The 27,492-nt window shown below is 55.0% G+C and overlaps 7 protein-coding genes across 7 annotated transcripts; 3 read left to right on the plus strand and 4 right to left on the minus strand.

The window, feature by feature from the left end:
* Window positions 1-2,337: 2,337 nt before the first annotated feature.
* On the plus strand, window positions 2,338-3,429 carry CGGC5_v013201 (uncharacterized protein; the record flags this gene model as incomplete). Its single annotated transcript, XM_066152884.1, has 1 exon — window positions 2,338-3,429. The coding sequence occupies one exon, from the start codon at window positions 2,338-2,340 to the stop codon at window positions 3,427-3,429; it is 1,092 nt and encodes a 363-aa protein (XP_066007810.1).
* A 2,412-nt stretch (window positions 3,430-5,841) lies between these two features.
* CGGC5_v013202 (uncharacterized protein) lies at window positions 5,842-6,642 on the plus strand (the record flags this gene model as incomplete). The annotated part of the gene is made up of 1 exon (XM_032021576.1): window positions 5,842-6,642. The coding sequence occupies one exon, from the start codon at window positions 5,842-5,844 to the stop codon at window positions 6,640-6,642; it is 801 nt and encodes a 266-aa protein (XP_031881348.1).
* A 1,220-nt stretch (window positions 6,643-7,862) lies between these two features.
* Window positions 7,863-10,762, plus strand: vps35 (Vacuolar protein sorting-associated protein 35; the record flags this gene model as incomplete). The annotated part of the gene is made up of 4 exons (XM_032021577.1): window positions 7,863-7,999; window positions 8,107-10,342; window positions 10,391-10,537; window positions 10,598-10,762. The coding sequence occupies 4 exons, from the start codon at window positions 7,863-7,865 to the stop codon at window positions 10,760-10,762; spliced, it is 2,685 nt and encodes an 894-aa protein (XP_031881347.1).
* A 947-nt stretch (window positions 10,763-11,709) lies between these two features.
* Window positions 11,710-14,513, minus strand: CGGC5_v013204 (putative glutamate carboxypeptidase; the record flags this gene model as incomplete). The annotated part of the gene is made up of 2 exons (XM_032021581.1): window positions 11,710-11,922; window positions 11,982-14,513. 2 exons carry the CDS (start codon window positions 14,511-14,513, stop codon window positions 11,710-11,712), a joined length of 2,745 nt encoding a protein of 914 aa, XP_031881517.1.
* A 1,679-nt stretch (window positions 14,514-16,192) lies between these two features.
* Window positions 16,193-16,644, minus strand: CGGC5_v013205 (uncharacterized protein; the record flags this gene model as incomplete). The annotated part of the gene is made up of 3 exons (XM_032021582.1): window positions 16,193-16,422; window positions 16,482-16,504; window positions 16,562-16,644. 3 exons carry the CDS (start codon window positions 16,642-16,644, stop codon window positions 16,193-16,195), a joined length of 336 nt encoding a protein of 111 aa, XP_031881518.1.
* A 988-nt stretch (window positions 16,645-17,632) lies between these two features.
* On the minus strand, window positions 17,633-18,049 carry CGGC5_v013206 (uncharacterized protein; the record flags this gene model as incomplete). Its single annotated transcript, XM_032021583.1, has 4 exons — window positions 17,633-17,654; window positions 17,743-17,896; window positions 17,949-17,977; window positions 18,039-18,049. The coding sequence occupies 4 exons, from the start codon at window positions 18,047-18,049 to the stop codon at window positions 17,633-17,635; spliced, it is 216 nt and encodes a 71-aa protein (XP_031881433.1).
* Window positions 18,050-24,565: 6,516 nt separating this feature from the next.
* On the minus strand, window positions 24,566-26,811 carry CGGC5_v013207 (SET domain-containing protein; the record flags this gene model as incomplete). The annotated part of the gene is made up of 2 exons (XM_032021584.1): window positions 24,566-26,341; window positions 26,620-26,811. The coding sequence occupies 2 exons, from the start codon at window positions 26,809-26,811 to the stop codon at window positions 24,566-24,568; spliced, it is 1,968 nt and encodes a 655-aa protein (XP_031881519.1).
* Window positions 26,812-27,492: the final 681 nt, after the last annotated feature.

The raw sequence follows: 27,492 nt of genomic DNA on the forward strand, positions 1-27,492 counted from the left end.
CGCCCCCGCGGCGGCTCTGGGACCACACGGCGCTCACAAGCCTCAATGATCAGTTCCTGCGCATTCACGTATCCCGATTGAATTCCTGCATCCCATCAATTGAGTTGCGGCAATCCCCCCCTCCCCCAAGACCGCCACCATCGCTCTGGTTGTCAAAATTGTCAAAGTTGTCAAGAAAATCAGACGGTCCCCACCACACATGCCATGCCTTTGGTCAAACGCCACGTGAACCTTTCCACGCGATGCTTTGCCTCTGCATGGCCCTTGATTTCCCTTCCCGCGATGCGATGCGACAGGCGCAGTTACATTGATATCATATAAGACGAATGCAGTAAGCCCCTTAATACAACCAACATATAACACATCTGCCAGCCAAGGCCGCATCGCTTATCCAGCATCGTGGGGACTTCTCAGGAAGGATGTATGTATCATCTTCCCATCGTCTGGGCAAGAATCTTTAATTCACGATGAAACCGTCCTCTCGAAAGGGCTCAATGTCACCCTGAGAAACTGGGTCTGCAGCACCACGCCGTGGCCACATGGCACCGCACCGTGGGGTCTTATCCATCTGCCCAAGTAGGCAGGCGGCTTGTTTCCGAATGCGCAGCAAGTTTTTTTTGCCTGAGTCCCGCCGGATAGTCGGCGATTATGAGTGATCATGAAATTCCGATCAGGAACAATATATTGGAACGGGCAGCCCGGCACGCCGGCGCAGGGAGGGAGGGACCACCAAGGGGCGGTGTCGGCACCAAGCTCACCTGTTCCCCCAATCTGTTAGCGTTTTATTAACGTTACATTGGCCGCAGATGGGTAAAATCGGACTGCTCCCTCTCTGCGGTGTGCCGTTGGTATCGTGATCCGCGGCGTGTCTAGGCGAAGGCTGCTGCCCTCAGAAGCGCGCCTCTCGGGCCTTGGCCTCTGCGCGTGTCGTCATTCACAAAAAAACAACGTCCCAATGTTCATCAGTATCGATATCCGTCAACGGCGCTAGCATCTTGTCAAAAAACGCCACTTGACGTCAACAGCACACCAAGCGAAGCTCGCTCGCTCGCAAAGCTCGTATTCACAGCCGATCTTCACTGCTTTGCTGTTTAAACCGCCTTTAGTACGCCATCATCACCCGCTAAAAAGGGCAGGTCATCAAGCGCGAAAACTGGACAGAGAACAAGAAACTAGGCGGCTAGCGGCAACACCGTTAAGTCCAACCTCTCTCTCTAGCCGAGCTCGCCTCTTTCTGGGAACTTCTCGCCAGCACAGTTGTTGCAGAATTGAATAAAGGGCCAAGCAAATGCTGGGAACACCCTCTGCATTATTACGACACTTATGACGGGCCACGGTGGAGCGTTCCCCTGATCGCCTGATACTGACTCGCGCTCTGCCTTTCCTCGTGCGGCCAGCCAAAACCACAAATTTGATGCCCTTTGCCAGCGCTTGTCCCCTTCTGAGCAGAGAGTTCTGTCCACTGTTAACGGGCTAGACCAGGACTAGGAATCGAGCGGCGCGGCGGCGAAGGGCAGCGAAGAGAGAAAAAAGTAGAGACAGGACCCAGGCGAAAAAAGGGACCCAGAGAAGTTCAACGCAGGCCTCCAATGTGGGAAGCAGAGTTCAGCGCAACTGGCACCGTCCGAACCCCTTGGCTCCCCGGTCCGCGGACAATTGTCAAACTTCCAGACTCATCCCATCCCGTCCAGTCCACATCCACATCCATCTTTTCCCACTCTGCTTTGCTCTGCCTCTTTCTCTGCGTGGAAACCCTGGACGGTGCTTTTTTCCCTTCTCCGATCACTTCTCCCTTCCCACTTCCTCTTTTCGGGCACAACATTCGAAAAGCGTTCGAAGATCGAAATCTTACGAAATTGTCGATTTGGGGAAGATCTCCCGCTCGAAGCCAACACATTCTCGCCAAATTCCCAATATCAATCACTGCGTCCCGGCCGCCCACGTTGCCCGCGGCCCACTGCAGAGAACAGTCCAGACGCCCAGAACCGCCCACCGGAGACCGGCAATCCAGGGATCCATCTCTTGGGTGGACAACAAAAGCAGAAAATCGCCAAGCCGATTTCAACTCCATCCTTCCACACTGATTCCTGTTGACTGTTATTGATATCGTCGACGAAGTGAAAGAGAGATTGGTTCTTTTGGGATATGGAGTGAATTCAGGCTTTGGGGGAAGCAAGACGTTACGCCGAAGCGACACATCGATACCCATATTGTCCTTTTATTGTTTACCTTGTCTGCGGGGAACGAGATCTCGCGAGATCATAGCGACGCCGGAAATCAGAATCGCGCCTACCTTTGCCTTACCTATATAATATCCATCGAAAGGATTCGCCCATCATGACGACAACATCAGACCCCAATCCCCTCACAACACAACGCGGCGCGGCGCCGCTGACGACCGTCTTCACGACGCCCGACTTCTGCAAGTCGCTCTACTGGACCAATACCGAGACTCCTCCACTCTCCAGCATCGTATGCATGCCCACGTCATGGAAACAAGCGTACGACTATAGCTGGGGCTACTATTCTCCCGGTATTTGTCCAATGGGATACACGGAAGGCTGTGCGTTCCCGACGTCCCTGGCGTCGTCAAAGGACGGGAATGTCAGGCTAGGAGGCAGCGTGGTGAGCGGGGAGACGGCGCGGTTGTGTTGTCCGACGGGACATACTTGCTACACGGGGACGGACTATCCGTATAGCAAGTGTCTGTCAACAGTACCGACGACATCGTATTACGACTTGAATAACCAGCAAACGTCCCGTTTGGCGTTGGTGTATGCGATACAGGTTAGATGGCGAGCTTCGGATCTAAGTATTTTGGAGACAGATCCGACGGTTCCGGGGGCGACATACACAGGGCCGAGGTCGACGGGCGGGGTAAGCGGCGCCACGGCGTCCGCTACGGGAACCGCGGAGTCGGGGAGCGGAGGATCAATTGCGACAGCGACGGCGACAACGACAGCGGAAGGCTCGAATACTGGCGACTCAGGCGACGGCGGTGGTGGTATTTCGGTCGGAACAACGATAGCGATTGCCGTAGGGTCGGTGGCAGGCACGTTGGCGATTGCATTGGTTGCGTTTATGCTGTGCTGGCGGAGGAGAAAGAGGAAGCTCAGGAGAGTAAACACCGACCCGAACATGCATGCGGACTCATCCTCGCCTGCGTTGGTGGCAGCTCACAAAGCTGAGACGTCTGGCAAAACGAGCTTGGAACTGATGTCCCCTAGTACGGCTACGACAGGTAGCGCGACTATGGTGGCGCCGCATTCGCCCAACCCAAACGCCGCCCAGCTGGATTCGACGACTGTTGTGGAGATGGAGACGATGGAGCGGCCGGTAGAGCTGCAGGAGGATTGCATCGTGGAACTCGAGGGCGATATGCCAGGTCCACCGTTGTACCGGGAGAAGGAGGGGTGGCCATTGAGATGAAGAGGCCGAATCTTGAATCTCAAAGACCAAATCGCCTCAACGATTTCCTTTTGTCGACGTCTTATTTGGCACGTAATGTGTCTCGTGTATTATGCAGCGCCGGAGTTCAGCAGGATGGGTTTGAGGCAGCTCTAGCCGTGTCAGTCGGCATCTCGGCCAGGAAGGCGAGACTTTGAGATATCAGCCGCATAGCCGCATAGGTAGGATAAACCTAATCAACATTGAAATGATCATCAACCCGAAGTGCCGTTGAGCCTGTTTGCTGAGGTAGTGATGATGTTGCTACATATCCACCGAAAGGAGTTGCGGTACTCTTGGCTCGCATGAGCAGGATACAAGCTGTTTAATTGAGTACCTGAGCAATTAGGTCAGCCTTGTTGACTTTCACTGTCGTTGATAAAAGGTTCCTCTAGTGCGAGGCCAAGATGCCAAGTGAGGATAGGCGATCAGACTGTGTGTTCCTGCGGTTGGTCCAAACCGGCCATAAGAAGGGGGGTTGGTAAGCTTATGCAGGTCTCGACCGGGATTGCGGAAGCTCCTCTGGAGCACTCTCACGCGCCACATGTGTGGCTTACGTTAATAGCTTATTCTCAGAGTGTTGGAGTCAAGACAATCCCTACTCAGGAACCAGAGCTGAGAAAGAAGAATGCTGCTTGCATGCTGCTTGACTTCGTACGTCGTTTCTGTTGCTCATAACGGAGGCGTTGCCTCAATACTGGCCGATCGAGCAGTTATGCTAGACCGGACAAGCTTCTCAGATGCTTAAATTGCTCTTGGCTAGCTTGCGGCCAAGTTCCGGAGGCTCTGCCTGATTCGATCAACGGTAGCCGATGCCGCCTTTCCTTCCAGTGTGAAGGACATCCTTCCGGATGTGGTACCAATTGTCCTCTGCAAGATGATGTAGTGAAGGCCAAAGATCAAAGCTCATAGCCGGCTGTGATGATGAGGCTTCTTGCCTTTGGGATTGACTCGACTCGATGCTTCCGGTTGACCGACCTCGAGGTGATAACCGCGGCAGAGCCTTCATGGGAGATCCACATTCCGTATGACGACCGGGTTGATTGCAACAAAAAGCCAAACAATCGAACGATGAGCTTGAATCATGACAGTTGATCGCCATCCAGCTAGAAACTGGTGGTAGGTCCACGGTGAGTCGTATCGGATTGCGTTGTTTCTCATGCACAACATCACCGATGTCCCCTAGCCGCTCCAATGCCGACCTGGCGTGCAACCTCGTGCCTTTTGATATCGTATGTTGGTCACATATGATTCAGCAAGCAAGATTAAAATGATTCAATGCTTGTTGCCGAGTGGCATTGTTCGTCGTTTATCTCTGGCTGATCTGCCGCCTCTGCATATGAGACCTGCATGGATCTCGGCATCCAGCACACGCATGCTACGAGAAATTTCAAGATAAGCGCAGGGCGTCGGGTGAGATTGGATCTTCACCAGTGAGAAAGCCAGGCTGACACAAGTGCTGAGGTGATTACCGCCTTGGTATCATCTGACTTGCGAAAACGGCCGGAGGGTATCGGACCCTTGGAGGCTGAGTGTGGAGGCGGAGAAGCGTCCGGGCGCCCCCGTTATTGACCAGTGTGGATCCCCGGACGCGTGCCGTCCGGAGCGCGGGCAGCGAATGAAGACTGAGCTGGTCAGGCTGAGGTGGGCTAGGCCGTTGTGGATGAGAAAGTTGGACCGTTAAGCGTCCACGATAGACGCTAAGGGGAGCGTGGTTCTGGGGCTGCTTATCCGCGCCCTTGTTAGCAGTAAGCCGTAATCACAGGCAGGCGCTTCTGGTGGAGCTGCGTCTGCTCAAGCAAGACAGATCCCCGAGTGACTCAGTTATTTGTTCTGGCGCAAGTCGAGCGTGTTACTTTTGTTGGTTGGCACTTTTGTAGTAGCGTATGATTTGCACGTCTCCAACCGTGAGTCGAAGGCAGGGAGGTGGACCCAGGACCAGGGACCTTGAAGGCCAAGGTCGGGAACTCGAGGATGTTGCATGCGGCACAGTCGTTGGCCGATATGCGACAGGGTGCAGAGGATGAAAGAAAGCAAAGTAGTCATTGGCCCAAGGGGCGTTTGCGCCGTTCGAATTCGCGCTGATTTGGATCTGCTGCGGTGGCTCTGCAGTCGGGACACCGGTCTCTCAGCCAAGAGGCAGCATCAGCACCTTGATGGATCCTGTCGGAACGCGTGTTACACTCAATTCGGAAAGGAAGGTCGCAGGGGAAAAGATGCCATAAGACCAGCTGATGGCTCCTAGCCAGCGCCTGCCGGGCTATCCCTCGTTTTCTGTCCCTCATCGTCGAGCCTTTAATGCTTTCCGTTATCGCTGTTTTGCAGTCTGAGGGTTCTCCAATTTGTTCCTCCGAGTCAACGGTTGTGAACGTCAGCCTCAACACCAATCACGACATGGACGAAGAACAGTCTTTGCTGATGCGGATTCCCGCCGAGATTCGCATGATGATTTACGAGCACCTCTTGGACGACGGAGGCGAAAAGAAACTCGCGATCCGCAACAAAGCCATGCACCAGCTATTCGCAGGCAATCTGGGCACGTATAACCGGTCGAAATACCGAGTAATGCAGAGATCCTTTCAACGGACCTGCTTCGAGACGACGTACCACCTGGCGGCGAAGACGAAGATGCATACCGCAATCATGGCCGTCAACCAGCAGGTCCACCGCGAGACGAGCCATATGCTGTACGGCCTCCACAATTTCGACTTTGACGGCGACATCGAGGCGGTTGTACCGTTTCTCCAAGACCTGACACCGCGGTCGCGGGCCATGATTGGAGAGGTGACAATCCGCAAGGCGAGTCCGTTGCATTTCACGGATAGCGACCGGTCGGATTGGTCCAACATGTGCAAATACCTGCGGAGGCTGGACAAGATCATTCCCAAGCTGCGGGTGGTTGTGGACGGCGGCAAGCCTGCCGAGAACGCGTGGGAAGGCGGGCGGCAGCTTAAGGTGTCAGACCTCAGGCTGTTGAGTCTCATCAAGCACGAGAGCATGGAGTGGATTGCGGATCTGAAAACAGTCGAAGGCCTCACGGAGCTGGAGGTCGTCCCCCACATGCGCTACCTCGGGGCGCCAACGACGTCGACAGCGTTGCTGTTCGCAGCCTTCTCCGCGTCCATCGACACAGCGCTGGTCGATTTCCTACGGGAAGACTGCAATCTTCCCGCGAAGGCAGCTGCCTCGGCTTGAAGAACCAGACTGCCCGGTCGACCACCCGGGAAACTGCATTTGCATTTGGCATTTAGGGTGTTGGCGTTGGGACAAGGAAAGCGATGGGGGGCGAGTTGCATTTTGGGCGTGCTTTGGCCACTTCGGGGATTCGGTGGAAACGAACCCATCCCACTGACTGCGGGGATGGTGGGCTGGGGGGAGAATAATTGGAGAGAACGCGGAGAAGAACGAACGAATCTGGCTGGCGTTTGTGGGCGTTTGGTCTTGGGTAGCTGCAGGCAGAGCAACAGCACAGTGCAATGCGACGAGTAACGAAACCCAAGGTGTTCCGTTCCGAGGGCATTCGGAACCTAGGTAGGCAGTAAGCGCAGGGTAGCTTGCGTGTTAGATTTTGAATGACTCCGTCACGAGGTTTGAAATATCTCGTGTCTCCCAGCGAGACCCTTGGACCGTGAAGCAGCTGCTGAGTGAGTGAGACCAGACGAGGCTAATAAAGCAGACCGGAGGAGACGCTGGAGCTGGGGCGGCCGCGTGGGCTGCAGTTGGAGAGGCGGTTGGGATGGGATGGGATGGGATGGATTGACATGGATGTCGAGCCGTGGATTCGAGTGTGGACCTTAATAGCGCAGGTCCACGTCTGTCACAGCTCCTCCTTCCGGTGAGTGCCCCGCCTTGGCAGTATGCCGATCACGTGCAGGCGGAACGGTTTATGTAAGGCATCGACAAGAACCTCCTTACGTAAGGAATTCTCCTGTCGGTGGATACTGTTATTACATAATCTCGCATCCAGGCAGCCCGATAATCCGACAGCCACAGCGCTGGGACCGAGCTGGACAGAGCTGTGTGCCACAGTCACAGGCCATAGCAGGCGCAGCATAGGCAGGTAAGGTACCTAGCACCACGCAGCACGAGCAGCGCCGCAGCACCTGCACAGCCCGACCTTACCTCATCTGCCTCTCCCAGGCAAGCACCTCAGCCAGCAGCCAAGCACAAGCAGCCAACTCTCGCGATAACCGTCGTCACCTCTTCCCTTCAATCCGCCGACGTCCTCCACCATCCCCAGCCGCGCCAAACGACGCACCATCAGCTTGCGCCACCGAATCCCAGCCGCGCAATTGCCTCGATCCCCATTGCCGTCGCCCAGCGTACCTCCGAGGCCCTCGTTGCTTCTTCCTCCATGAACTAATTCCAAACCCCCTACGTCGCCTCGATAGCTACCCCGCCGGTTCGACCTCGACATGTCTGCGACTCCCGTTCCGCCTGAGGACCAGGCACGCCTCCTCGAGGATGCCCTGGTCGCAGTGCGCCAGCAGACCGCCCTCATGCGAAAGTGCCTCGACACTCCAAGCAAGCTCATGGATGCTTTGAAGTGCTGGTACGCCATCCCCAATCACCGGATCCCCGGGAGCTCAACCGGAGCTCTGCTCCCACTCGCGATACCCTTCAATGGCCAATGCTGACCATCTCTTTCTTTGCGCATAGCTCGACTCTCGTTTCCGAGTTGCGCACCAGCAGTCTGGGTCCGAAGCAGTACTACGAACTCTACATGGCCGTCTTCGATGCCCTGCGCTACCTGTCAGTCCACCTCCGCGAGAACCACCCCGTCAACCACCTCGCCGACCTCTACGAGCTCGTCCAGTATGCTGGAAACATCATCCCGCGCATGTATCTCATGATAACCGTCGGCACCGCATATATGTCCATCCCCGATGCGCCCGTTAAGGAATTGATGAAGGACATGATGGACATGAGCCGAGGTGTCCAACACCCGATCCGCGGCCTCTTCTTGAGGTATTATCTGTCTGGCCAGGCCAGAGACTACCTTCCCTCGGGCGATGGTGATGGTCCAGAGGGAAACCTGTCCGATTCAATCAACTTCGTTCTCACCAACTTTGTCGAGATGAACAAGCTCTGGGTGCGCTTGCAGCACCAGGGCCACTCCCGCGAACGCGAACAACGGACGAGAGAAAGAAAGGAATTGCAGCTGCTGGTGGGAAGCAACATTGTGCGACTCAGCCAGCTGGTAGACCTCGAGACTTACAAGTCTGGCATTCTGGCGCCCCTATTGGAGCAGGTGGTGCAGTGCCGCGATGTTTTGGCCCAGGAATATCTGCTCGAGGTCATTACCCAGGTCTTCCCCGACGATTTCCACCTCCACACCCTTGACCAATTCCTTGGGGCCGTGTCGCGCCTCAACCCCCACGTCAACGTCAAGGCCATCGTCATTGGCCTGATGGACCGCCTGTCCGACTACGCCGAGCGCGAATCCAAGGACGAGACGGAGGATGACAGAGCCAAGGTGGAGGAGGAGGCCCTTGTGAAGTTGCTTGAGAAGACAAGTTTGAAGAAGGAGAGCCAGTCGGCGGCGGCTAGCACGCTTGCGGCGTCAGAAGCCGGGGACGAAGTTAGGAAATTGGATGACCTCGACGAAAATGGAGCCCATACGAACCCGCAGACCAGCGAGAACGAGGCGCGTGCTCAAGAAGACCTTCCCCCACCAGAGCCCACACCGTCCGTCGCCGATACCGAAAGCACGGCTGTTAATGGGGACGGAAGCGCGCCAGAGAAGGGCATTCCGGAGCATGTCCAGCTCTACGAGATCTTCTTTAGCCAAGTCAAGAACCTCGTTGAGGCACAACATTTGCCTATTCAGGACACGATAGCCCTGCTCTGCTCCTTGACAAACCTGGCCCTCAACATTTACCCGGAGAGGCTAGACTTTGTCAACCAAATCCTCGACTACGCCACTATCAAGGTCAGGGAGAACGCGAACAACGCAGACTTGCACTCTCCCCAGGCCCAGCAGAGCCTCCTTGCCCTGCTTCAAGCCCCCCTCAACCGATACCTCTCTATTTTCACCGCCCTCTCCCTCCCTACCTACGTTCCTCTGTTCCAATCGCAATCATACCCGACTCGACGAGCGGTGGCTGGCGAAGTGGCTAGGACCCTTCTCCAACATCAGACGCGCATCGCGACACCCAGCCAGCTGGAGAACGTCTTAGAAGTGCTAAAGGTGCTCATCAAGGAGGGCTCTCAGCCGCCAAACAACTACCCCGGCGTGGCACAGCGCCGTAATGTCGAGACCGACGAGACGTTGGAGGAGCAAGGCTGGCTGGCCAGAATTGTCCATCTCATCAACGGCGAGGATAATGACACACAGTTCCGCTTGTTGCAGATGACGCGCAAGGCGTACTCTGAAGGCAACGAGAGAATCCGCACAACAACACCTCCCCTCATCACAGCTTGCATGAAACTGGCGCGGCGCTTCAAGCTGCGCGAGCACTATGAAGACAACTGGGAGACTCAGAGCAACGCCCTCTTCAAGTTTATGCACTCTGCCCTGAGCACTCTGTACACCCGCGTGAACGGTGCCGGCGCGGCCGAACTGGCTCTCCGCCTGTTCTGCGCGTCCGGCCAGACAGCCGACATGACTGGGTTCCAAGAGGTCGCATACGAGTTCTTCGCCCAGGCTTTCACCGTGTATGAAGAGGCCATCACAGACTCCAAGGCGCAGTTCCAGGCGGTCTGCGTTATTGCCACGGCGCTGCACCAGACAAGAAACTTTGACAAGGAGAACTACGACACCCTCATCACCAAGTGCGCTCAGCACGGTAGCAAGCTCCTCAGGAAGCCTGACCAGTGCCGCGCCGTCTACCTTGCCAGTCACCTATGGTGGGCCACGCCCATGGCTGCCAACGGCGAGGCAGACGAGACTGGCGTAAGTGCACCTGCCCTGCATCTCATGACATTGACTGACACATTCCAGCTGTACCGCGATGGCAAGAGAGTCCTCGAGTGCCTCCAACGAGCCCTCCGCGTCGCTGACTCCTGCATGGAGACCGCCACCTCCATCGAGCTCTTCGTCGAGATCCTCGACCGATATGTCTACTACTTTGACCAGCAAAACGAGTCGGTAAGTCGCATCCCTCTAACCCCCAAAACGGCGGCGGACCCCGATCTGACATCGATGCAGGTCACAACCAAGTACCTCAACGGCCTCATCGAGCTCATCCACTCGAACCTCGCCGGCAACCAGCAGGACTCGGCCTCGGTTGAGAACAGCAAGCGTCACTTCTACCACATCCTCGAGAGCATCAAGAGCAGGCAGTACGAAGGCCTGGTTCTCTACCCCAAATGAGATGACCCGCCATCCATCTTTTTTGATTAGTCACAGTCGTCATCACGTTTTCACCCTCTCATCATATTCACATTTAACGACACTGTTACGGATTGGGCGCGGATGAGAGGGGAAGGAGAATGCAACGAGGAGATGAAGGATCAGGGTCGGAGGAGAGTAGGAGGCAGGCAGTGTCGTTGTCGTAATCAGTAGTGGTGGAAGCAAATAGTGTTGGAGTAAAGGAAGTTGTCGCGAGCAAGAAAAAAAGAGACGTCGTGTTCATACGATAAGCGCATGCAATCCCAAGTATTTTGTTGGAAAAAAAAAAAAGTCCTCTGATGTACTGCATGATTTATAAAATTCCAGCGCTCAAGTAACTCCCAGGTTTTCTCCTTGTCGAGCTTCTAGGTCCCGGATGCGTCTCAAGAATCGCGGTGACCTCCGAGACGTCGACAGAACCCAACATACTTCACTTCAAAGCGCTGCACCACACTCTCCAATCATTTTTCAATATGAGTTGGGTAGTATATTCAAGAAAGAACTGCATACCAACCCAATGGGGCGCAAAAGCGTACTACCTTCCTCATTTAGCAAGCACAAACGACGAATGAAGCTGAATTTCGAGAAGCCCCCCCGTCACCGTAAACTCCATGCAATGCCAAACGAAGCAGACGGCCCGCAGGACGGTCCTCAATCCGTGCCGCGCGACTCGAGCTTCAGTATAAGATTTCCAAATAAGAACACAAGGGGAAAATAAGAGGTCACCGGCCTTGCCTCAAGGGGACAGGGCTGTTGCGGTGACAGTGGTGACAGTGGGCGAGTCGCCCCTTAATCTGGGACGAGACTTTTTTCTTCTTACAAAAAAAAAAACCGATGCGCGTGAGGGGGCTTGAGTTTAAAAAGAATTGAGATAAAAACGACAACAATGGAACGACAAAAGGTTCGTGGTGATATTGCTAAAACGGGGATCAGTCGCCCTTCTCCTTGGCCTCCTTCTCCCACGTCTGGAGCATGGCGGTCGCGTTCTGGAGGATCTGCGCCGTCTTGTCGACGAGTTTGCTCGCGAGGGCCCAGTCGCGCGCCTCGACGGCGTCGCGGATGGCGGGGAAGGTCACGGGGTGGTTGCCGGACCATGCCTGGGGGCCGTAGACGACGTGTTTGAACTGGGCGCGGTTCGGGATCTTGAATGTTCTTGTTAGCCTGTTTGGTGTGAGAGTATCGGGAATGAATTTTAACTTACGCCGCCGCCCTGGTCGAGGTCTAGTAGCGCCGTCTCGAAATCGGCCATGTGCGTGTTGAACTCGATGCGCAAATCGCCCATTTTGCTCGATTCCCAGCCACCGCCGCCCATGACGTTGGACTCCCACGACATCTCCCACATGGCGAAGCTCTTGAGGCCGATCTTGACGATGTCGACAACCTTCTTCAAGGGGTCGATGGAGAACTTGGCCTTGTCGATGTTGCTGCGGTCACAGAAGTTGGAGAGGTCGTTGACGTAGCGCTCGATGCGGTCGCCGTAGCCCACCATGTCGAATGGTAGGACGGGCTTGTCCGCCAGCTCGAGAACCAAAAGGCCGACGATCTGACCCATCATAGCGTGGTAGGTGAACTCTGGGTCGCCGATACGCTGAACCCATTCGTAGTTGTCGTAGCTGGATTGTTTAGGGTAGCGAGCACCTCGGAAGCCCAGATCGAGAGAGCTCGTGCCGGCAATGGTCTGGAAGGGGACGTAGTCACCACTCATATCCAGCTCTTCGAGATCGGCCTGGCGCTGGTCCCAGAGACCGCGCAGGGTGTTGTTGAGGTTCTCGTCAAAGACGCGGTCAATCACGCGGAGCACCGATTGCTTGAAGACGGGAGAGCCTGCGGCGTGAAACTCGCTGCCTGCGACAGCAGCGTCTAAGTTCACGTAGGCGAAGGCGTTCTTTCTGAGCGACTCGTCGTTGTGCTCGACAAATTCGGTGGAACCAATCATGTTGTACTCCTCGGCGTCCCAGGACATGAACTCAATGCTCCGAAGTGGGCGCCAGCCCTTGCTGACGAGCGATCCGAAAATGCGCGCCATCTCGATGAGGACAGCTGTGCCAGAGTGAGGCTCGGTAGCGCCAAACGCCCAGGCATCGCGGTGGTTGCCGATGATGATGGACTTGGCGTCCTGCTCGATACCCTCAATCTTTCCGTAGACGTTCCAGATAGCCTTCTCCTGAACGACGTCATTGTCGTTCTTGAGACGGACGATGGGTGATGAGAGATTGCCCGTCCACCACTCGGCGACATCAGGGACACCTCCTGCCCATTCCTTCGGCACCTGCTCTCCAAATCCCTTGATGTGTTGCAGCAGAATCTGAGCATCACGCCACGCGAGGGGCAAGCTCGGAATCTTCTGCAGGCCTGGCGTCTCGTCCGGCTTCATGCGCGGCAGGTTCTTCTTGCTCTCCCAGCCAGGGGTAAGGGGGTCGCCAATCACCCAGTTGGACAATGCGACGGATCCTCTCTGGACACCATCCGCAGGCATGAAGCGGCCGTTGGGCGCAACATCTCCCATCCTGAAGCCGTCGTCCGCCGGGTCGCTGTAGACGATGCACCCCGCAAAGCCGGCCTCTTCCGCCGCCTTGACCTTCAACGCCAGGTTCGCCTGCGGGCCGTAGTATCGAACTAGCGCAATCGCGCCTTTGGTGTCGATCCCGCTGTCGGCCAATTTCTTGAAATCCGATCGTGCGCCATAGTTGGCGTAAATGAGGGGCCCCTTGACGTCGCCGGACTTGGACAGACCGTGGAAGACCAGAGTCTGGTGCCCCGCGGCCTCTCCGCCCACTTCCTCCTCTTCCAGCTTCGCAGTCCACTTCGCCTTGCCGTCGTCGCCCAGTATCTCGACCGCTCGTCCGCCGGCCTTCGGGTAGTTCATATATACGTAGTACTCGTCGATGTTGACGTAATCCAGCCCAGCCCTGGTGAACATGGACTCGACGTCCATGGCCAGGGCGTAGTCGCCCTCGGTTCCTGCCATGTGGGCGTACTTTGTGTAATGGGCCACGGAGGCGCGCAGCCTGCGGGCCTCGACGTTGCCCTGGACAAACTGGCGCACGTCTTCGGGGTTGAAGCGCAGGCCACCATTCATCCTCCTCGCCATGCTCGTAAACAGATCGCTCATAAACAGGGCGTACAGAATTCCCATGACAAACAGGATGGCAAAGACTCGTATGAATATTATAATGGCCGCCCGCGCCTTGTCCTTGTCCCAGTTTGGCAAAGCCTCCCGCAGCCTCCTTCTCGCTGACGTCGTGGTCGTGTTCGCATCGTTACCGTCGTTGGAATTGTCGTTGGAACCAGATGGTAGCCGGATCGTAGGGCGCTGTATCCTTGGCAGCCGCCATCGCCAAGACCACTTCCAGCGGGACAGGGAGAGGGCGAAAGGTATCCTCTTGCCCCATATTGAGGAGCGCGACCTGTCGTCGGGCTCGCCAATCTCCAGCTCCTGCATTTCCCTGCGCACGTACGCCGTCTCGTCGCCATCGTCGTCGCTCCAGGAGCTGTCCTCGTCGTCTGTCTCGACCGTTGGTTGGCGGTAGCCGCCGGGGCGGCGGGAGGAGGTTGCGGCGCCATTGCGGTGCAGCAGGGACTGCGACTCGGTCTCGGTCTGTGAGCGGTCGTCTATCGGGGAGCGCGGGGGGTTCCAATCGGACGGGTTTGCCGGGCCGCCGACGGCGAGGGCTTCGTCGTACGAGGGGATTGGTGGTACGGACTCGTACCGGTGGTCGCGATCCGACGGCATCGTGGCGTGTGTGTGTGTATGTGTGTGTGTGTGTGTTCGGTGGCCCCGGAATCAGGGGTTCTGCGATGACGAAAGGGTGTTTGGTTGGTTATAGAGGGCGGCTGATGGCAGGCATCAAGAGATGCAGCGGCGAAAGAGCGAGATTAGTTGTCGAAGCCGGAGATGCAGTCCGGGCAGTGAAGGAGTGTATGTGTTCTTTGTGTGAGGATCGTGGGTGCAGGCGCAGATGAGATGCAACGCAACGCAATGCAGTCGAGTACTATCGAAGAACAGGCGCGCCCATGGATGCCGCTGCGGTACGCGCAGACATTGACCGGGTCTAGAGTCTATCGGGGCGGCGAGGAGGAGGACGGGTCGAGTGTCGTTGTCACGATACCATCCCGGCAGGCGGCAGCAGGTGAAGGGGTCGATGAGGGAGGTCTGGTCGTGTCGAAAGCACGGAGCTGGCGATCTGTGATTTGGTAATTGATTATTCGAGGTTCACTTTGTTGGAGGCGTTGCCGTCGGGTCCCGTCCCAGTAGTCTGTTCCAAAGTGGCAGTCGGGTCCTGGTCTGGTCCAGTACCATCTCAGCAGGCCGTCGTCCCGTCCGTGCTGCACTGCAGTCGCTGAATTAAACTGCACCCGCTGAAAAGGACCTCATTACAGTGCTGCGGCAGCCGCATTAGTGTCCGTCCAGGGACTCGAACTCCCGAGTGCCTGCTGAAGCTGCGTGGCTGCCCACTGTCCTTTCTGTCTGCTCACTGAAGAAGGGACCCTGTAGCTGTCCCACTAAGCGAGAGACTAAAGCCAATCAACGACCTTCAACAGATCTGGGCGATTACGCAGGCCTGTTCACCTCTGCCAATGAGAACCGTGAATACGGAGGGAGCCCCCACCCCCCCACTCTGGACTCGGAGAGAAAGAGGCAGCCGCGTATCGGCCTTTGTCGCCTTATGTAATCACTTCCATTGTATCAGCACGTTATCCAAAGGGACAGGGGGCTGAAATTATGTCATCAGCACCGCCACCCTTGGCCGTCTCCCACGACGCAGTTGGCCAATGACCCCTGACATGCTCCTCGGCAAAGTTCCCCTCCTTTCTCCATCCCTTGCCTTCCCTTCCGAGCCGTCTGCGCAATCAGCTGTGGTTGTGCAATCGCAGACCACACCAAATCCCTGACACTCTCTCTCCTTTTCGACTGGCGAATCTCGTTGCTCCACCGTTCTCCACCGTCCGCCACCTGTAACAGGAAAGGGCCTCCTTGCTTCCACTCTCAAACGTGCCTCCCGAGGTTCGCACAGGTTTCATGTCCCCCCATGGAAAGGAATGCTGGAAACTCCCCCGGGGCCCTCCGTGCCGGCCCTGAAAATCCGGTACGGAGATGCTGCTTTTGGCCCAGACCCTTATTCCCCGGTGCACCGTATCCGGGCCCTTGCGGGCGTGCCGTGCTTCTTTTGATGTCGTCCAAATGTAAGGCTGTGATGGATACTGACTATATCTCTTAACCAAAAAGCACATACAGGTTGTATTTCCCTTTCTAGCGCTTCTATCGACGATACCCTCAAACGCCGTGCTGCCCTGTTCATTCCGACACGAATTCCGCGCCGATTCCGACATTTCCGCCCGAGAAACAATTCCCATCAAACAAACAAACATCGCTCACCAACGCCGATTCCCTCACGATCGAAAACATGATAATCATACCCGGATACCCTTTACAATCGCCATCTGGACCGTGTCGTGGCTCATAAGGCACGCCAGCTCCAGCGTAATCGCGTGGTGGAAGTACGCCGCCATCGTCCCGGGGCAACAACCAGCTTCGTTTCGCGCAGCCTCCGCCACGAGCTCGGCCATCGGGTACCCTTCCGAAAGACGTCCGATGATTAACTGGTTGGCTTGGATCACGAGGGGCACATCCGGATACCAATCTGCGGCGGTTGTGGTTAGCAAGCCCTCTTTGTTCGCGCCGCAATCGCAGGCTACAAACCTCGGTCAAAGATGAAGTGCTTCCTACAGAGCGTCAGCAACCAGTCAACGACCTCTATCGGTGGGAAAATCATCGCTTACGACGGCAATTCCAATGTCGCCGTCGTATTAGACGCGCTCGAGCGGCTTGAGCCGCTGCAGATGCTTTGTGCCCTCCCGCGCATGCTGTTTCCTTTGTTTCGTCCGTTCTCCGCCACTTCGTGCATTTCCCGACCGGCGATTGTTTCTGCCCTTTGTGATTCGGTTCAGAGCGTTCCAAGAGGCATGGAATGTACATTTCTGCACTTGCAGGATAATTGTACACACGCGCCTATTATACGCGCAGCGTCGTACATTTTGCGTCGCCCGTGAGCGTGTTTGAGCACATTTTACTCAGCAATGCGCGCCACAATCCATCCAACCAACAAAACCAACTCTTGGTAGTGGGCATATTTGCTCAAAGAAAAACGGCCTCTTTCGCAACTAGACAGCCCAATTGACTCAATTGTGTTTCATTGTAGAATCGCCAAGTTGCGACACTAGTAATCGCGGGGGCATGACGCTCCCACCTTCCAGACCTGCACAGTTTGCATCAGGTCCAAATATTAGGTGGGATAATCGAGCTTCTACGCCAGCAATTGCCACCTTTTGTTTTTCGCCATGGAACTTTTCCAGAGAAAACTCAGAGAAAAGCCGCCTATTTCGCAATGGCCTTACATCAACCCAATTGACTCAAATGCCCTTGAATTGCCCTTGTAGAGTCGCCAAGTTGCGGTAGCAGGAATCGTGGGGGCTGAATAACGTTTCCACCCTTCGAACCTCCACGGTAGCCGTTAAAGCGCCCGAATAGGTCTAAAGAGTACGATGCATTATTCGACCCTTCCGAATTACTAGCAATTGATTTTCGATTTTTCGCCACAACTTGGGGTATTGCATCGGTACCGTCCTGCAGGCTCGCGGAGCCTTCCGTTTCGTAGGTAACAAACCCCCCCAGAATCGGGACTAGGCCCGGCGGGGGGTGATCGATCGCGTTCGAGAACTTTGGGGGAGAAAAAGGCAGTTTTGGCCAATCCGACCAACGAACTTCGCGTTTTCGTTGCATCTCCGCGGCGAAATGGGCAAGGAACTCTCGTCTGGGTAGCGCTCGCACGTGTTCCTATAATTTTCCGTCCGCTACAGTCCCAATTGGGAACTACTGGTATTTGGAAAACAATCAGCCAACCGTGATCTGGCAACCGTCCGAAAAACGAACTTGTGGGGGAAAGGGGAGGAGTTGTTGGAACCTGTCAGAAGTCTGAGCAACACCGTTCTTGAAACTTGACGGATTGCCAGTTGTACAGTCCTCGCACATAGGCGGAAACTCGTATAGTCTGAGTCGCATTTGCTTATTTCTTTCGTATTCGTAGCTGTAGTTGCGTTTCGACGTGAGACATTTGCCTGCCCACGCGGCGACCTGCAACTGTAGAAATTGAGCTCCAGCTGGCAGAACGTAATTTTCCTTCATTCTGTGCTACTTTTCTGCGAATAGGAAACCATAAGCGGGTGTCTCGAATTGTTGTTCGTGGATTCAATCACTTACAGAGTGTCCATTTCGCCGCTGCTTCACATCTAGCGGGCCAGATTCTGTGCTACAGTCGTCTACAGGCCACGAGCCATTTGAATTTTGACGAGGCCGGTCGATTTCTGCGGGTTATCGAGAATTGAAAAAGGTCGCCCTAGTTCAATTTCGTTCAACCCGTCACGTTTCACCCGTCCTGTACACTCGGGGAGCCGCCCGACATTGTCATCTGCCAAGTTTCGTGTTTGTCATGCGGCTTCAACGAGGGAACGACGCCTAAGTCCGATGTCCTAGACGGGTTGTCGACTAGTTTGCCGGACCGGAAATGTTCAAACAGATTCGTGAGAGAATCCCGTCGCATGGTCAGGTGCACACCCAGGCTTGGCAGATTGACGGTTCCTGTCCAGTAGAGCTCGAATTAGCCACTGTTCAACCCGCTTGCAATTCTCCTTCCGTCCAACATTTCCCCGGAAACAATTGGAAAAGGGACTGTTCACTTACTGCGCGGGATTACTGTAATCTTTGCGTCAACTTCTAAGCCCTCACCAGGCTCCAACGAGTGGCCGCGATTCGTTTCACGTTCTTAGACGCAAGACTCAACATGATGTACCAAAAGCAAATGAACCGAGAAAAACAGCGAGAAAGGCTTCAATTACAAAGCCTGGTACACGTCGCTAACGCTTGACTTCCTGTCCAACAAGTCTCGACTTAGCCACTTCTCAATTCGTTGCAATTCTCTTTCCTTCCAACGCTTTTCGATAAACAGTTGGGAATGGACCGTCGACTTACTGCGTAGGTTTCCCGGCATCATTTGTTGCCCTACTAAGCCATGATGCCTGCTTCCCATGTTGTTGTTGGCAGACGATTTGGTCGTCCGCTTTGCAGAATTTGTTCGTCTTGAACGATCTGCAAAGGACTTTGACGTCAAGTGCACATGCAATAAAAAGGCTTCTGTTTCCTGAGCGAATGTCAGTCTCGTCAACCAGAAGCAAAGTTGTTAACCTGCGAGATTCAAGGTCCTCTTGCCCTCCCGCTGTGTCTTCACAATTTGTAAAGCAGTCGTTCCGATTGAGCAAGAATTCCGATTCTTAGCATTTCGTTCTATTTTGGGCGGATGCGAATCCTACATGATGTTAGCAACTGCTACTCCTTGTCGTCACATCAACAACTCGGGTTTCCCCCAAAAACCCGGACAATTCAAAGAATGCGTATACCTTTGCAATGTTGTGAGCGTTTCCACGCAAGCTTCAGTCCGTTGTCCAAATGCGCCGCAATTGTGCTCATCAGTGCATGAAGTCCCGTACGCTCTGTAGATCTCGCATTAGCCCCTCTACTTGCAACCAGCGCTTTCTTATTCGTCACCTACCACAGGGAACAAACGAACTTACCCAAAAAAACGCGTCTTTTGGAAACCCTCCATCCGACAACTTTTGTTCGAATCACCTGTTGTTATCCAACAGCGCCTTGTTAAAGTTGTTATTTCGTCTTCAGGGGACCATTTGCTGTGTTCACGAATCGTTCGACTAAATTCTCCCACCGGTTCCGTAAGGATGGGGAGTGCATTGAAAGTCTACACTTCGAGTCATTCAAGTTGTATTGTGTTGTATTGTGGTGTACAGCCGGCTCAAGCCGTTGATCGACTAAACCATCGAACTGGATTTATTAAACTCAGCAAATCTCGTATTAGCCAACTGTTCTCCACGCTCTGGCATGCTGTTTGTGACTTGTCGTAGAGCAGGCCAAGAAGGAAAAAGAAAAGAAAAGTCAACTTACATCTCTACGAATAGCCGTTGATGGACAACTCCGCTACACCGCTCTCCCCCACGTCAACGAACCCTTTCCTTCCAGATCCAGAAGAAACGTTCTACAGGCTCACTGCATCTGCATACTGACCGCTGCCCCAGAAGCCTTACCGCTGAACCCTCCCTGCATAGATGTATCAGCAAAACTCGGTCTCGGAAAACAGCGGAAAAGACGTGATTTGGGACAATTCGGTCTCTGGAAATTTAAGCCTAAAATGTCTCAGAGAAGTCCGCGTCTCTCGTATCGGCTTATGTTTCGCTAAAAAGACCCGTGTCGGCAAAGTTGATGATTCTGCAAGTTCTGCATTAGCGAAGTCGACTAAGAGCCTCAGCTGGTACGATTAGAGGCTCGCTCTTTTCTTCTTCCAAACCCCAGAAGGAAGTCAGTACACTTTGCCGCGATCGATCTCTGTGTCTCGGATTCCTCGCAGTTTTCGGCCAGCTCCGCCCCTGCTTAGCCGTGCCAAGTTCAGCCTCCGGTCGGCAGTAGACGGGCCATGCGTCTCTTCTGTCTCATATTTCTCTGTGGTTCTCTCTGTGTCCGTTCTGTCTGCCCACGGCACGGCAGGAAAAGCAAGCATGGAGCTGCCGGCGAGAAGATCACGACGTAGTAGCCGATGATTGGGCCGCTGCGGTCGTCTCGCTGCCAGATCGTAGCGCCGCTAGTTGCCCTAACGTCCTTCTTTTGCTCGATACTCGCATTAGTGTACCATTCGATCTAGGAAGTGTAGTCCGGTGCAACTCTGACAGCTTGTAAATTTCATTTACCTAAGTTTTCCTAGGAGGACCTCTCCCCCCATCGGCAAGACTTGCTCCCTTTTGCGTGGTTTGTCTCGTCGTTCCACGTTTCGCACAGGTTGCTATTCCCCCTTTTGATGCTGTCTCCGGAGGAGCGAGGGGGTGTATGAAGCTCGGCGGCATCTCTACTCCAGCTTCTCCCCCAGGATTCCCGTTGGACTCCGCCTTTGGGCAGGGAGGCTATTCAGGAATGAGCTGATATGCGGAGTCGTCCCGCGTATGACTTCGTCGCTCGCTATAATTCGATATTGTGTGGCGCTTCCGTCTTGCTGCGAGTCCAGTCTGTTGTCTTTCGCTGTTTCTGTCGCTCTAGGGGGAAAGACGTTTCGGTCTGCCCAGGCGGACAACAGCAACAACAACATACCTTTTCTCTAGTTGCCTGGTCTGCTGTTCTGATTTTTCTCCCCCGGGTGAAGGGAGATAGGGGCAGGCAGCGAATAGAGAATGGCAACGTCACATTCGTCTGGTAGGCTTCTCCTTGGTTGTTGATGGCGCCAGTGGGCCTTGGCGAGAGCCGTGATCGTAGCCGGGTCGTAGTGTCGCGGATGCTGATACTGGATCGATCTTTGTGTAACGGGTTCACGCCTCACCGGATCTTGCCCTGGGTGGATCAATCATTGCTTCTTCTTCTCATTCAACTAAGATACAGAACTAGTAGCCACCAGGCCTCTCCGATGATCTTCTTTTCGCTTACCTGGGCGAAGTATCTAGTTGAGAGGGGCTGACTTCAGGTTGGTGTCAGCCTGGCCGCGGGAACCGCGCTTGTGCTCGCTTGCTAGAGGTGTGGTTCCGCGTCACAGGACCCCTGGCCAACCTGAACCAGAAGACAACAGCAATCAACGATTGACTGTCTCAGGCATTGGAAAGACGCGATGTCTGCGTCTGTTTGAGCACCGGATACTTGGTGTCACTTCGTACACATCGTAAAGAAATTGGAAAAAAAGTCTGCTCCGAACGGGGGTTTGAGAGACGAGGATGCCTCCTGGATATTATTAGCTCAGGGCAACGGGCAGATTTGACAATCGGGAAGCCCAAGCGTCCACCGAGTTGTCATCCGAAAGCCTCGCAATGCAAAAGAAACGTCGTTTGTTTGATGGGCAAAAGACGGCATGATAAGAACCGTAGGCTATTCAATGACGGATGAAGGACGAATCACAACCACGATAATCCGCGGTTTGGGCCAACAAAGTAGAAAGGGCAACATTGAGGGATCGGGGTGCGTTCGATAGTGATGAGCAGGGGGGCTCAGACAGCTTGAAGAACCTTTTCTGAGGAGTGTTAGTGCCCGACGGGCGTCTCCGCCGAGATTCGTAGGCGGGATCCTCAGCACCACTATCGCTACACGAGAGTCCGCAGCCCACACATAGACTTGTTCACAGGCAGGTAGGTGTGTCTGACTGACTGTGTGTATGACTGTGGGTGTGGTGAGACGCGGCTATGCTTTTCGGCAACTCCTTTTCGTCCTCGTCATCGCAAACAATCTGGAATCAACTCGGAGTTCAAACGCGCTAGGCGACAGAGCCCTCATGAACGGACTGAAGCCCATACCAAGTCATAGCGGTGCGAAGCTGGCAGAGTCTTGCCCATCAGCCCGTCTTTCTGGAAAGGTGGAAGCATGTCAAGAAGCAAGAAGGCCGCCCCAAAGTTAACAGAGGGGACCATGGGACGCCAAGACCCAAACACAGCTGGGTCAGCCAGAGTTCGGCGGGAGTTCGGTACGATTCGAGCTGCCCAAAGATGGTGTTGGAATTTTGGTGACAAAAAGCTACTGCCCAGCCCCAGTCTCTGCAGTAGCCTGAGACGACGAAGCAAGTCACCAGACCTTTTGTCGGTCGGGGGAGGGACCAGCAACAGAACAATCTGCGTCTGACACCGCCAGTCCACGCCCGTGAGCGGGAACTCTTCTGCTCTGCATGTTGAGAGATTGTAGCGGTTTCCTTCTCCCACAATCCGTTTGGAAAACTGTCAAACTTCGGGATGGATGATGGTCTAAGTCCTGGCGTGGGCAACCGGTTCGGACTAAGGTGAAGCTAGGCATCGCGTAAGGGGAGAACAACACGAGGAGCCGTCCGTCCGTCTCCCGAGGCACACGAGATGGCGATACCGGTTGCTGCTTAGCTCGATCACGACGCACTTTGACTCTATCCGACAATGCGCGCGGGGGGCAGTCGAAAGATCCCTCGGTTGTGTTACTGTGCCTATGTCGTTATTCTTGGGGGCCATCAGCACCGGACCCCCTGACTGACTGGCGCGCCCCTGGGGCCGCCGAGATGAGGCCACCGTTGCGGAGATTATAATCAGAAACAACACCAGAAACAGAAATTCTGCTTCAATCGAGACGATTTGTCAGTTGTGATGACAAAAAAAACTCTTCCTAGATCTGAATTTTCTCACTCTTTGCACCACCGGTTCGTGAATCGTGGACGGCCCCCATATGGTGCCAGACCTGACGAGGAGACCGTGCCGGATTACTAGACAGTCCCGCAAAGAGGCTAAAGGAGGCTAAAAACAGCGCGCCCCCGGAAGAACGGCCGGCTTCGAACCTATGTGTGTCCCACACCCATTTCGCTATCGCATACACCCGCTAAGGTTTTCGGGAGCGAGGGATTCCAAGGGGGGAAATGTTCGGGGAAAACACCGTGTACAGAGTCCAAGACAGCACACACACACACATTGGACACACCTGCCGCGGAGTCTATGTCCTGAAGAAGTGAAGCTTCCATCATCATCATCGTCCCGGGGGACCGTGAGTCTCTCGTTGTGCGCCGCTGAAGCTTATCAACGAAAATGTGGCTGGGGCGGGATGCGCCAGATGGCGACATGTCATCTCCCACTTCACGGCGATCGTTCAAGAAACAATCGCCTGGGGGGGGACCCAAGACAGGGCTTTCAGACCCTGAACCCGAGACACCGGCTAATATGACACTGGGCAGCACACAGCGGCGCGCACCACAGTGACCACATAAGCAACAACGGACACACGCCCTATTGCGTACTGGTGCTGGTGCTATTTTGCGTGTCTGAAGGCAACTGGAACCCAATGTTCCCACGAGGACGGGGCACAGAAGAGGAGGAGCAGCAAGGAAGAAACGGGTCAGCCCGCCAGCCACGGTCTACCCCCCCTCTAGGCTGTGTTCTAGCAAAGTGTAAATGGGTTGAGTATGACAGCACCAGGAGAAGATCAGAGGAGATCAGAGTGACGGGGGCCGGGGATGGGCGGACCGAGCTAAGGTCGTTGGAGCAATTCAAGGGGCGTTTTAACCGCTCTAGCGTAGGCGTTGGCACGAACCTGGAACCCACTAAATGACACGAACACCGCAATACAGCTGACACGGACTGGCGATAGATGCCAGCAAACTTTTTCATCTACCGACAGGCTGCTCCTGGGCTTACCCTCGCTCGCAACTTCGTTCAAGGAAAGACACTTCGCGGATGCTCTGTGCATTTTCAAGGGGAAAAAGGTGTCGGGTCGGGTAAGGCGGCGACATCGGACGGATTTTGGCTCTCTGCAGGCAGCTCCAGAAAGAGGAAACTCTTGCCATGGACTGCCTGAAGCGGCGGTGCCTCTGCTGTCTGTTCGCCAGGAGCTGTCCCTTTGTGGCTTGTTATCTAGTCTTCTTTGAGCTCTATGTCTCCGTGCCCGAGACACGGGATTTCGCAGGACGGGATACGGGTTTTGCATATTGGTTCAGTCATCATGAAATGCGAAAATGGAATGTTCGTTCAACGGGCTGGAGTCCTGGACTAGTCCCAAAGTCGCAAAACGTCGGTAGTTGAAAATGGAATTTTTTTTCTTATTTTTCGTCATCCCTTATTCCCTTGCCGCGTGGCTAACGCTGTTCCGCCGACTGCGCTTCTTCTGACTCCGATCCTGACTCTTCTCTTCTTTACGCTCCCTTCGCTGCTCCTGCTTCCATGTCATGTCTTATGATAAAACGTAGTGTGACCTCATCTCGCCAGCAACTCGCGGTTATTCCTGTAGCGGCAACATGCCTCCCCACAGAGACACTCTTTGTCCAAACCGCGCCAGTAGCTCCCAGAATAGTCCACCGTGACCTCCTGTCCCGCCTCGATGCCCTTGCTGACCAAGATGATGCGTTGCGTGCTCATCCAGACAAACTGTTGAAACTGCGCGTTCGACTTGCAGCTGTGGTTGACGAACCTCGTAAAATTTCCCTGCCGGCCCTGCCAGATCTGGTAGGCCCGGACACCCGTCGAGCTGTCCATGACGTCCATATCTCTCAGGTCCTTTGTGATGAGGCCGATAAACTCGCCAATCGCTGCGCCGCGCTCAAAAGGGCAGAGCGCCGTCAGTCCGTTGTTGCGCCCGTCTGGCGTCCGGAACACTTGCACCGGGCAGGGGCTCCGACGCCCGGATCCGAACAGAGTCGGGAAGCAGTAGCACGAGTTGATCTTGGGGTCCTCTGACTGCTCCTGGCCGCACGAGTGACACGTGTGCATGCCTTGGACGCAAGCCACCGCGTTGATCGGGGGCACCCACCGCGGGTCGTCTGTTCCCCACGCGCTCATGTCCATCACCGAGTGCTCGAGCTGTTCGAAGCTGAAATACGGGTCGTACTCGAGATATGTCGAACGTAAGGGCACCGGATCCGAGCCGTCCTGTCGAACAACCCAGTCGTGTGGGTGGCCGCAGAACCGTCTTTGTGCCGTCTCGCCGACGATCATGAGCAGTTGGCGCCAGGTTGGGTGTAGAGTGTCCGCCGCAACTTCGATTCGGGGCCGAAGGCAACGGAGCCGCTGCATGCTGTCCGGGTTGAAGCCGACGCGGTACTTGCAGAAGCGGTAAAGACCCATTCCGGCGAAAACAAGCGCAGCCCAGCCGCCGGCGTCCTTGATTTCCTTGTAACCGCGCCAGATGGCCATCTTGTTGCGCAGTTCCTTCTCTGACCATCCAAAGTCGTTGCACGCCTCGATCAGAGCCGCCTTCCGGCGCTTCGTCGGAGACATACCCGGGTTCGTGATGGCGAGGAGATCCACGTACGAGTCAAAGTGCTCGATCCATCGCGCTTGGACGATGACCTCGATCGAGCGGCACGCGCGGCTGGCCTGCGTGACTTTTCGGCAAAAGATGTTGCTGCGGTTGAAGGTTCCCTCCATGTCCACCTCGGCCATCGTGCCGTCAATCACGGTAGGCGGCTGCAAGAGACCCAGCTCGAGCTGTTCGGGAACGTGAATCTTACCAGCGTTGTTGATGGTTGCCGTTGCCGCCGTCGCCGTCAACTGCCACTGCTCGAGTAGACTCTGCGGGTCCAGGCTGATGCCGCCGTGAATCTGTTCCCAGATGCTTACCACGAATTTGTCGATAGAAGACTGCTGGGGGATAAAGACTACGTCCGCTTGGATCTTTGCGCGCTTTGGAAAACTGTTGGCGACCTGCATCTGACGCTGGGTGTCAGGCTCCTCCTCGATAACACGACCAACTCCTCTGATAGGCCGTAGAGATCCTGTTCCTTTCCTCCGAGAAGATGACGGTCCCGCTCCTCCGTCGTCGATGGGTGGCGCGAGTTGGGTTGGCGGGCGTCGCGCCGGTAAATGTACCAACGCCTGGTTGCTGCTCGATGCGCCGGGATCCTCCATCACCGGATGGCCATGCCCGGCGAGAATGGGCGGTGTGGCTACATCGTTTGATTCTCTTCCGAGATTACTCGTATTCGGACTCTGTGTCGCGCTCTGTGATATAATGCCGGATAAATCGACCATTTTCTATATGTTTGTGGCGGGTTAGCTGTCAAAACCCCTCGTAATCAACCAACTCTGACTATGGCTGATACGATAACAACCCACAACCCCGGGAGGAAAACAACGCTGGCAATTCGACCTGATCATCTTCATCGAATCGGAAAAATTGGTTTCCATCTTTCCAAGGTTTTAATGTGCAACAGAGTCTTTTTATCAACTGCAGGGAACGTGTTTTCGCGCGCGCGCAGCAGCCGCAGTAAAGCAGCTCTCCAGCCCGCGAGATCCGAGGAGTTGCAACTTACCGAGACGACTGGAGAGCGGGGTGATCGCCCCTGTGTCTCCGTCTCGCCATCCTGAATGAAGGCTTCAAATCGGAGGACCGGGTTCGATAGGCTGCCGGACGGATAATCCCGCAGCGTTTCCGCAAGTTGGTCTAGAATTACGCGGCTAAGGTTCTCTCGCAGCGAGTCCATCTGTTGTTCAGGGGATGCCATGATCTGTTGTTTCCCTTGGCGGTAAGGATTGATTTTTTGGTGTTTGCAGGTGTTAAAAAAAAAAAATAGCCAGACACTTGACGGAAAAGAGTCTGGTCTGGTCCGATATAGGGTAATAGCAACTAGTCGACAGTCAACGGTTTACCGCAGTGTCATGGCAGGTCGACCACGGAAGACGACCCGAGAAAAAGACGGTTGGGGAAAAGGGACAAGAGACTGTGCCCAAGAAGGAACGGATCGAAGCTTGTTCCTTTGGTTGTCAAACGGTTGATTACTGGGTATCATGACTGGACTGCTACGGGCGGGCAGCAGCAGCACCAGGCATCAACTTCCAGTGTCACCGCAAAGTGTGGGAAGAGCCAGCACAGTTTTAATGGCGGAGAAGGAGAACAGAATGCAGTGAGAGATATTCAGGGTCCACTTCTTGTTCGTTCAGGTCACTCTTGGGAGGTGGGGTCGAATGTGCCAAAGCAAGGCAAGCCGAGCCTGTCTTAGTCTCTCTCTGTTCCTCTGGAGCGTGTGTGTGTGTGTCCCTGTGTGTGGCAGGTAGGTGTGTGTATGTGTGTATTCCACGGCTGAAGCCTGTGTGAGAGGGAGTGCGTGGGTGGTGTGCGTCTCTGGCGGTGCGTGTGGCATCAGTCGAGCGAGCGAAGCAGCCGTCGCCCAGAGTCTAGCCCATCA

Source organism: Colletotrichum fructicola, assembly GCF_000319635.2.
Source record: "Colletotrichum fructicola Nara gc5 chromosome Unknown KSG_Nara_v1_contig08, whole genome shotgun sequence".
Lineage (NCBI taxonomy): Eukaryota > Fungi > Ascomycota > Sordariomycetes > Glomerellales > Glomerellaceae > Colletotrichum > Colletotrichum fructicola.